General features: G+C 45.9%; 1 protein-coding gene across 1 annotated transcript in view; it reads right to left on the bottom strand.

Annotated features, from left to right (window-relative positions):
* acbd4 (acyl-CoA binding domain containing 4) overlaps window positions 1–10,806 on the bottom strand; it is a 28,210-nt gene continuing 17,404 nt past the window's right edge. The window contains exons 10-11 of the mRNA XM_083634543.1: window positions 10,739–10,789; window positions 1–1,942 (exon numbers count right to left, since the gene is read on the bottom strand). Of these exons, the coding sequence (XP_083490669.1) occupies window positions 1,814–1,942; window positions 10,739–10,789 (180 nt within the window). The 3' untranslated portion in view covers window positions 1–1,813. The remainder of the gene's footprint in view (window positions 1,943–10,738; window positions 10,790–10,806) is intronic.

Here is a 10,806-nt window from a genome sequence, read left to right as displayed (position 1 = left end):
ACTCACAGCAAGCAAACATTACGTACTGTATGGACGACGCCCGCTCAGAACCAGTACCTTTCACAGTTTTGGTCGAGCAGACATTTTAGATGGTGGCTTTTAAAGTGACCTATGCGTTCGCACCACGACTTCATGATTTAATTCACTTTCTGATTGAATGAAGAACATCCTCCATAGTGAGACAACAAATTTCCTACTAGAAAGCAGGACCGAGCACGAGCACACCCTAACCCTAATCTTAACCAAATTTGTTTTTACTTGCACACTTTCAGGAAGCAGTTGCGGCGACCAGTGTTGGGCAAGTTACTTTCAAAATGTAATATACTACATATTATAGTTACTTTCATTTGAAAGTAATACGTTACTTTACAATATTACTGTCTGTGTAGAGTAACTCATTACTTAGTATTACACTACTTTTGCATTACTTTCACCAAAATAACAGCAGCAGCAGCAGAATGACATCGCCACCCCGGAACCATCCGGAAAAATAATTTCAACCGCCTTGAAGTCAGTGAGTGTAAACAATCCAAAATTCTAAATGTTATTCTTTTCCTGTTATCGTCATCATCTATAGTGGTTATTTGCATAAAAACACACGGTTTGATTAGGAAATGATTGTATCTTTATTTAAATAGGTGCTTTGATAAAAAAAAAACTCAATTCGTAACTTGAGTTACTTGACAAAGTAACTGGTATAATATTACTGAAATCCTATAAGTAATAATTTACTAAAAGTAATATATTACATGTAATATGTTACTTTTGTAATGAGTTACCCCCAACACTGGCGGCGACCAATCAAATGGGTTCGGGGCGTGGTCATCCCGGTCCATACTAGAGAAAAAATGATGGTCCGGGAACTACCCGGTGATATCAGGACATGCGTGTTGCGACTCTCCGGGAGTGAGACTGGGTTGGGAACACAGCTAGATGTTTATTATGTAACTAATTAAATTAGTTTTAAAATCCAACTGTTAACATGTATATTATATTATACATATCAATTGATTTGGTCTAAATTCAGAATTGTATTATTTAGAAAAATGAATAGTCAGATAGTCACAATAGACAAGTCTGGAAACAAATATTTTTCCATACTTTTCCAGACCTAGAAAATACTAAAATCAAATTCCATACTTTTCATACTTGCGTCGGAAACCCTGAGGTCATACTTAAGATAGTTTGTTTGGGCGTTCATATCCCGAATATGAATAGACAAGATTCTGTATAATACCAGGGAATATGAATAGACAATATCCTGTATAATATCAGGGAAAATTGAGCTTATGCAGGTAAAACAGTAAATGGAACATACACTTGTTACGACCCCCAAAAGAAGTGGGAGTGAGGTGCATAATCGAGTTGAATAATTTAAATTAAGATTCATTCGTGTTCTGCGGAGATATAAGCTACTTGCTTTTAACTGGGCGTTCACGTGCGGATGATGGCTGCCTCGTGTATCCTGCATCCACCCTGCATCTTTTGGAGCATACGCGTAGTGTACATTTGGAGGATGTGTATAAATGCAGAGTGGGCACACAAATGCACAGCCAACAGCAAGTACATCTTCGGCCTTAGTGAGGAAGACAAATCATTTCCTGAACCTGAGCTTCTCAACAGAAGCCGACATTTCTCTCCGAGCAGACAGCTCCATTCAGAACAAGTGGGTGAAATCCTCTCTCTCTGCGGTGCACATCTTCTGTCTTTTCTCTTAAGGCTGAGGAAACCCTTCCTATGAATTCACAATGGTGTTAGTCCGTTCTCCTTGTAGAAATGTAACTTGGAGCAGGGCTTGGTCGGGGGCGGGGCTTCACGAAGAGATGCGACTCGGCCTTTGGGCTTTCCTCAGCAGGACGACCAGGCCCTGGGCCACCAGCGGCCACAGCAGCAACAGCAGCACAGTCCGCCCGGACACGTCGAACGGCCACCATCTGTCCTCCTGAGGGGACATTAAAACATCCTCTTAATACACCAGCTGTCCTCCTGAGGGGACATTAAAACGTCCTCTTAATACACCAGCTGTCCTCCTGACGGGACATTAAAACATCCTCTTAATACACAATCTGTCCCCCTGAGGAGACATTAAACTGCATCTGTCCTCCTGAAGGGGCATTAAAACATCCTCTTAATACACCACCTGTCCTCCTGAGGGGGCATTAAAACATCTGTCCTCCTGAGGGGACGTTAAAATGTCCTCTTAATACACCACCTGTCCTCCTGAGGGGACATTCAAATTTCCAAGAGTCAAGAGTTAGTTTTTCTCCATTGTATGGGACTACGCACACAATTCTGAAAACTTGAAGCCCATGTATCAACAACATGACTGCAAACTGCTAAACTCAAAGTACAATTCCATTCTTATCACTCAAATATCTAAATCACATTTTGGCAAAACTCTAAACACAAATTGGATCATTTAGCACACTCTGACACATGATTGAAGTGATTTTCCAGGTGAGACCAGTTGGTAATCAGGCTGTTGCATTTTGAAGCCCAGTGTTTTCCAGGTGAACAGAGTATAACATAGGCCTCAGGTGACTTATACAGTCAGCTAAGCATTTTGTATTGCAGTAACAAATACATTGGTTGTGTCTGATTCTCAAGTGAACGAGCTATATTGGTGGCATATCTAGGTAGGAAGTTGTAATTAGGCTGTCTGAAACCAATTTGATACATACAGACAGTAAGTTTACTGAATTTGCAACCTTTCTACTGTAGGTACCCGTTTTTGGCCATACAATGGTACCTTTGGTGGGTTAGTATATCCCATGATATCTTACAACCCTTCCAATCGAACAATCCAATCCACAAAGCCTCCCGCATCAGAAAAAGTCTGTTCAATGGAAACAGCACCAGTGCGACCTGTCGTGTGCAATGCTACCTTCAAGCAGGAGGACGTCTGAAACAAGTTATTTTTCATCCACCTATATTAAAATATGTTACCTATTATACCTAATTAATCAAGTATCTAGTTAGGTAGCTAGGTGATAGCTCACTTGAGTTACTGACAGACCAATATTATGTCCTTTGTTACCTTTACTGACAGACCAATTATGTCCTTTGTTACCTTTTTGTATCTGTGCACTGATTTATCATTACATCCCCTGAAAGTGTCTCATTGTACTTACTGTATCTGTTCTGGCACCTGAGCACGTAGCGATGCACACATCACCAGATAGCTAAACACTCTTGAATAACTTGACTGAAGTAGCACTGGGTATCTTCAATAATGACGAAGGAGCGTTAAGTGAGATATCAACGTGCACTTGTACATCCGTTTTAATCATGAAGAAGAAGATACAGCACTGTGAGGTCGAGTTGAGTACAGGTTGAGTGTGAAACTGTAAATGATACAAAAATGGCTATCAATACAATGCAATCAAATAGTTTGAAATATGAGCAGAAATAATTACTAACAACATAAATGAATCAAACTACTCACAGACAAAGCTTCTCCAAGGTTTACACAGGTGAATGAAGAAAGAAGTAGTCCTGAATCATGCTTTTCCCTTGTCAGTTTTCAGGTAGAAAATGGCTGCTCTGAACATGTGAGAAATGGCTGCTCTGAACATGTGGCTGACAACCCATGTGACCTTTAACAGCCAATGAGAATCCATCCATCTAACTAACAAAATAGCAGGCGACATTCACATAATGGCCTATAGGCGGTGCTAGAGAAACAGTAAAACAGAAAGAAAGCATGTAAAATGCCTGTAACGTTACACTCCCCGTCTGGGATTGAACGCAATACCACTATTAAAGACTAAACACAGTTAGGTTAAGTTAGAGTCTTTGTACCCCTAGGGGGACAGGAGCACCACCACCTCAGTGATGGGGCGGAGGAAAGTCTTGGAGGTCCCACCTCTGGCGACCTTGAGATCCAACTTCCTGACCTTACCATCGCTTGCAGGAAAGGCTTTCGTGACCAAAGCCATAGGCCACTGGTTTCTCTTAACCTGGGTGTCCCGAAGAAGTACCAGGTCTCCTTCCTTGATGTTGGGATGAGTCTTCTGCCACTTGGAACGGATCTGGAGTGAAGAGAGATACTCGCGCCTCCACCTCTCCCAAAAGGTGTTGGCCAAGTGCTGGACTCTTCTCCATTGCTGGCGGTGTAGATCTGCATCGACGAAGCATCCTGGCGGAGGATGGGAACTGCAGACCGTCTGGGTAAGGATCATGGTCGGAGTAAGAAGCGATGGAGCATTAGCATCTGTTGAGATGGTAGTCAGAGGTCTGGCGTTGATTATTGCAGACACTTCTGCCATGAGAGTAGACAGAACTTCGTGGGTGAGATGAGAAGGTTGGATTTGGGACAGCATGGAATCCAGAATCCTCCTGGAGACCCCAATCATCCGCTCCCACACGCCACCCATGTGGGAGGAATGGGGTGGATTAAAGATCCATGTGCAGCCTTCTTCGCTGAGGAACCTGGAGACGTTGGACTCCTTGTCATCTTGTAGGAGCACATTCAGCTCTCTGCAGGCTCCCTTGAAATTTGTGCCACAGTCTGACCGGATCAGCTTCACAGGTCCTCGGATTGCCAGAAATCGACGGAGAGCATTTATGAAGCTCGAAGTATCCATGGCCTCGATCAGTTCTATGTGAACAGCACGCACGCTGAGGCAGGTGAAGATCACTGCCCACCTCTTGCTGTTGGCAGCGCCCCCACGGGTGCGTCGAGTAGAAATGCTCCAAGGGCCAAATACATCAATGCCTACATTGGTGAAGGGCGGTTCTGTGCTTAGCCGATCTGAAGGGAGGTCAGCCATCTTTTGCTCGGCTGTCTTACCTCGGAGCTTGTTACATATGACACACTTGTGCAGCTGTTTAGCGATGCATCTCTTCGCTCCAACAATCCAAATCCCATCTGAGCGTATAGCTCCCTCTGTGAAGATCCGGCCTTGGTGCTTGACTCTCTCGTGGTAGTAGTTGATGAGTAGAGTGCCAATGTGGCTGCGACCAGGGATGATAAGTGGGTGTTTCTCCTCTACTGAGAGAGTTGACTGATGAAGCCGGCCCCCGACTCTCAGGAGTCCATCATCGTCGAGGACAGGATCCAACTTCCTCAGTGGACTGTTATTCGGGATGTCCATCCCTTGCTTCAGACAAGATATCTCTGTCTGATATGCTTCGCTTTGGGTGCATCCAATGATGATCTGCTTTGCTTTTGACAGATTGTCAGGAGTGTGAGCTTTCAAACATTGATGCCAGCCTTTACATTCTGTGTTCTGCTTTTTAGTCTCGGCTCTGGTGGTCTCGGCGATGTGTGTCAGAGTGGCTATGGCTCTGGTGAGAGACTGCCATGTTGAGAATCTCTCAAATCGCTGAGAGCCCAGGTTTGTGTTGGTACATGCCGTGAGGTGAGAGCGAACTTCATTGTCAGTGTCCGGGTCGACGAGGTCGTAAGATTTTTCCACAGGAGAGTCTTCTTTCATGGGTAGCATCAGGAACTTGGGCCCGGTGAGCCAGCTGGTGTTGGAGAGCATTATTGCAAGTACTGATCTTGTTGCTACATCCGCTGGATTCTGGTTGGTGGGTACGTAGTTCCACTGTTGAGGGCTCGAGGACTTCCTGATGCGTTCCACTCTGTTAGTCACATACACATAGAACCTGCGGGTAACATTGTTAACGTAACCCAGCACGACCTTGCTGTCGGTGTAAAACCTCACGTCATCAATCTTGACATCCAATTCTCTGGACACCAGTTCCGCAATCTCAACTGCTAGGACTGCAGCTCCTAGCTCGAGCCGTGGGACTGTATGGACTGACATAGGAGCCAGCTTGGCCTTTCCCATGACAAATCCTACATGGGCCTCTCCGCTGTCATCCAACACCTTCAAGTAGGCCACTGCAGCGATGGCTTTCACAGAAGCATCTGAAAAGACGTGCAGCTCCACACGCTGGGCGTTAGAGATGGATGTGCTTGTGTAGCGACGAGGAGTCTCAAAGTGTTCAAGGGCTTGTAGTGAATCTCTCCAAGCGATCCACTCCGCTTCCTTCTCAGCTGGGAGGGGCTCGTCCCAGTCAACGGTATTGTGAGTGAGCTCCCTCAGGAGGAACTTTCCTTGTATGGAGATCGGTGCCACTAGACCAAGCGGATCGAATAAACTGTTCACAGTAGCAAGCACACCTCTGCGTGTGAAAGGCTTCTTGTTGCTGGTGACCCGGAAGGTGAACGTATCGTTGCCTAGGTCCCAGTTCAATCCTAGGCTGCGCTGCACTGGAGGAGAGTCAACATCTAGGTTGAGGTCCTTCAAGTCCTTGGCGTACTCAGATGTTGGAAATGCTTGCATGACTGCGGGACAGTTTGAGGCAATCTTGTGGAGATGTAGGTTGGACATGGCAAGCATACCTCGAGCTGCTTTGAGTAGATCCACGGCTTCAGTTATGGAGGGCAGAGATTTGAGGCCATCGTCCACATAGAACTCTCTATGTACGAACTCTCTTGCTGCATGGCCGAACTCATCTTCTCCAAGTAGAGCAGCTCGTCTGAGGCCATAGGTCGCTACCGCTGGAGAGGGACGGTTGCCAAATACGTGGACCCGCATTCGGTATTCGACAACCTCCTCCATAGGGTTGTTGTTCTTGAACCATAGAAATCGGAGGAAGTTCCTGTGATCTTCCCTCACGATAAAGCTATGGAACATCTGTTCGATGTCTGCGGTGATGGCAAACTGCTCACGTCGAAAGCGCATCAGAACTCCCAGCAAACCATTGTTCAGGTCTGGTCCGGTCAGCAATACATCATTGAGAGACACTCCCAGATGTTTGGCGCTGGAGTCAAAAACGACTCGGATTTGACCCGGCTTGTGAGGGTGATACACTCCGAATGAGGGGAGGTACCAGCACTCTTCTCCCTCTGCCAAAGGTGGAGCCAGCTCCGCATGCTCTTGGTCGAAGATCCGTTGCATGAAGGTGATGAAGTGTTGCTTCATATCAGGCTTCCTTTCAAGAGTCCGACAAAGAGTGTTAAAGCGACTCAGAGCTTGCTCCCTGTTGTTAGGCAGACGTGATCTTGATGTGCGGAAGGGAAGTGGGGCTACCCAGCTGTTTCCCTCGTTGATGTACATCTCTCTATCCATTAGCTTGATGAACTGCTTGTCCTCGATAGAAGGGGCAACCTTGTCATCATCCACTGTGCGCTGGAAGATCTTGCTTCCCAAGGGTTCCTCTTCATAGCATGGAGCTGGAATACAAGCAAGCCGTGAGCTTTGGTCGTGGGGAGTGCGAGACCCTTGATTGTTCTCGGTGAGCTTCTCTTTCAGAGTAAGATGGTTCGGGCAGGGTGTGAAGTAGGAGTGGCGCCCGTTCTCGAGAACCTGAGTATGGTACACTCTTGCGTCTTTGGGTTTGTGAGCCGCACCTAGACAGGCTTCACCGATGATGACCCAGCCGAGATCTAAGCGTTGGGCATATGGTGCGCTATTGGGTCCATTGCGCTGGTCTCTCACCTTGTGAACCTGTATGATGTCACGCCCAAGGAGAAGTAGAATCTGAGCCTCTGGGTTGAGGGGCGGAATGTGCTTGGCAATGGAGTTGAGGTGAGGGTGATGTTTCGCCACTTCAGGGGTAGGGATCTCTGACCTGTCTTCAGGGATGTAGTTGCACTCTATGAGAGTCGGGAGATTTATGCTGAGACTTCCATCCAAAGGTTGTGCAATGAAGCTCGTGGCTCTCCTTCCAGACATCTCAGTTAGACCGGCACACGTCCGAAGTGTGTAGAGAGCATCTGTGCCTTTAAGGTCAAAGAGGTCAAAGAACTCAGATCTGGCGAGTGACCGGTTGGACTGGTCGTCGAGAATAGCGTAGAGTCTCACCGACCTGTGCGGTTCTCCATTTGGATGCACCGTGATTAGACATATTTTAGAACAGGAACGTGGACTGTTGTTCTCTCCACAGACCAACGTACACTGGGATTTCACAGTAAGAGACGGCTCACCCTTCTCCCCGCCGTTCTCTGACTCAGGGATCTGGTTGTTCCAAGGAGCTGGTCCAGGATGCAGAGCAGCTATGTGCCTGTCACTCTTGCATTCTTTACACTGGACTGCGATTTTACAGTTTTTGGCAAGATGTTTGCTTGAGGAACAACATCTGAAACATATGCCAGCTTCTTTGAGAAATGCCCTGCGTTCCTCTATGGTCTTGCTCCTGAAGCCTCTGCAGTATTTCAGAGGGTGAGGCTTCTTGTGGATAGGGCATTGGCTACTGACATCTGGTCTAGCACTGAGACTCTCTGTAGTGTCAGAGTCAGACGTAGGAGAGAGCTCTGTCTTGTGCGAAGAGATGAAGTTTCTTGAGCTGCTTGTCTTCACTGCGTTGTCTGGCTTCATTGCAGTAGCAGCTGAAGATGACAGAGAGAAACTTGGGTCGTTGCGGATAGAAGCCTGTCTGCTTACGAAATCGGCAAAGAAAGCAAATGGTGGAAAATGGACCCTGTATTGTAGCTTGTAATTACTCCCTTGAGTAATCCATTTTTCTTGGAGGTTGAATGGCAACTTCTCAACTATGGGGTTCAGGCCTCTCGCTGTGTCTAGGTAGACTAGTCCAGGTAAAGTGCCCTCATTCTGCGCTGATACTAGCTCCTGTAGCAGGTCACCGAGCTCTCTTAGCTTCTGAGGATCCTTATTGGTGATCTTTGGAAACCTCTCCACTCTGTCTAAGAGAGCCTTCTCTATCATCTCTGATGTTCCATAACATTCCTCAAGACGGGACCATGCCATTCTCAGACCTTGAGCTGGGTCGTTGATGTGGACGGCTCGGATCCTCTTGACGTGTGCTGAAGACTGTGGGCCTAGCCATTTAGATAGCAGATCGAGCTCTTCACTTTGGTTAAGTCCTGTTCCTCTAGTGGAATTTATGAAGCTTGACTTCCATCCCCAGTAGCTCTCAGGTAGATCATCAAATTTGGTAAGACCAGAGCTCAGCAATTCACGTCGAGCGAGGAATGTAGCTATTTCACCAAACTCTGTATGGCTGGCATAGAGAGTGCGAGGAGCTTGTTTGTTTAGATTGGACTGGAATGGCTGATGTGACTTCATGAGGTAGGAGCTGTATGATTTAGCATCAGGATCTGGCCTCTCTGGCTTGTTGCTTGAGATATGAGGTTTGGTCCTATTGAGGCCAATGTTAGAGAGGTCTGGAGCGGCGCTGTTGAAGGCAGCAGGATTGCGTTGCTGGGGCTGAGGAGGATGTGTTGAGTCAATTAGTATAGGATCAGAGGTGGCTTTAGAGTGGCACTCAACGTAATCGCTGGTTCTCTCCTCTGGAGATTGTGTTGGAAGAGATGCGATGTTTGAGTCTCTGGGGCCTCTTTCCAATTCTGCTACTGTAGACTCGAGAGCCTCAACCTCTGCCTCTGCTGCTGCAATCTCTTTATCCAGTTTTAGTTTAGCGAGAGCAGCATCCATCCGAGCCCTTTCTAATAGTAGTTCGTTTTCTCTTTGAACGAAGGCTGTGCAGGCACGTGCAGCCATCACTTTAGCTCGTGCTTTAGCTACAGCTAAGCTAGCAGATGACTTGTTTGAGCTTGATTTTGAATTGCCAGCTATAGACCTGGTAGTCAACGTCTCATTTACTGGGGCAGCTTCCCCCTGTCCTTCTGTAAGCTGAAGCATCTCGTTTGCTGGAGCAGCTTCCTCCTGTCCTGTGTGCTCAACATTCTCATCTTCCATCTTGTTGCTTTATGAGATCAGGCTGGACAACCAGAATGGCTTATGCAGAGTACTTCTTTTCTTTTATTCAGGTGATATCTTCTGTCTAAACCCGCTGTTGGGCTGTCTTTTCACTGTTCTGGCACCTGAGCACGTAGCGATGCACACATCACCAGATAGCTAAACACTCTTGAATAACTTGACTGAAGTAGCACTGGGTATCTTCAATAATGACGAAGGAGCGTTAAGTGAGATATCAACGTGCACTTGTACATCCGTTTTAATCATGAAGAAGAAGATACAGCACTGTGAGGTCGAGTTGAGTACAGGTTGAGTGTGAAACTGTAAATGATACAAAAATGGCTATCAATACAATGCAATCAAATAGTTTGAAATATGAGCAGAAATAATTACTAACAACATAAATGAATCAAACTACTCACAGACAAAGCTTCTCCAAGGTTTACACAGGTGAATGAAGAAAGAAGTAGTCCTGAATCATGCTTTTCCCTTGTCAGTTTTCAGGTAGAAAATGGCTGCTCTGAACATGTGAGAAATGGCTGCTCTGAACATGTGGCTGACAACCCATGTGACCTTTAACAGCCAATGAGAATCCATCCATCTAACAAAATAGCAGGCGACATTCACATAATGGCCTATAGGCGGTGCTAGAGAAACAGTAAAACAGAAAGAAAGCATGTAAAATGCCTGTAACGTTACAGTATCAGTGAAATTATTGAGTTTTGCTAAAATATGTAATGTGTTTATTTAAGGACAAAAAACCTACACTTTACCAAAATGAGAAAAAGGAAACTATTTTCATACAATGTTAGGCATTATGGCCTCATGAAGCCCAAACATACAACACTATTTTGATGGTAGTGTTTTACATTGATCACATCACTGTGTAATTGATGCTCTGTAAGACAAACATATATTAGCTGTGTGTATTGGTTTGGTGGAAATAATCAGTTTTGCAAGAGATTTGTACAAAGTGGTTAGCTCTGTTCAGTGTTTTGAGGTGTTTTAGAGTTTTGAGAAATCGAGCCTGTTTAAAGAGGAAAAAGTGTAAGACTCATCCTTACGTCTTGTGCAGCGGCACACTGCAGGCACGGTCTCCAGTCTGAACTCTGGGCCTGTCACAAACACCACA

This window comes from Poromitra crassiceps, assembly GCF_964638095.1.
Source record: "Poromitra crassiceps genome assembly, chromosome: 4".
Classification (NCBI taxonomy): Eukaryota; Metazoa; Chordata; class Actinopteri; order Beryciformes; family Melamphaidae; genus Poromitra; species Poromitra crassiceps.
This window is presented reverse-complemented; position numbering and strand designations above follow the sequence as displayed.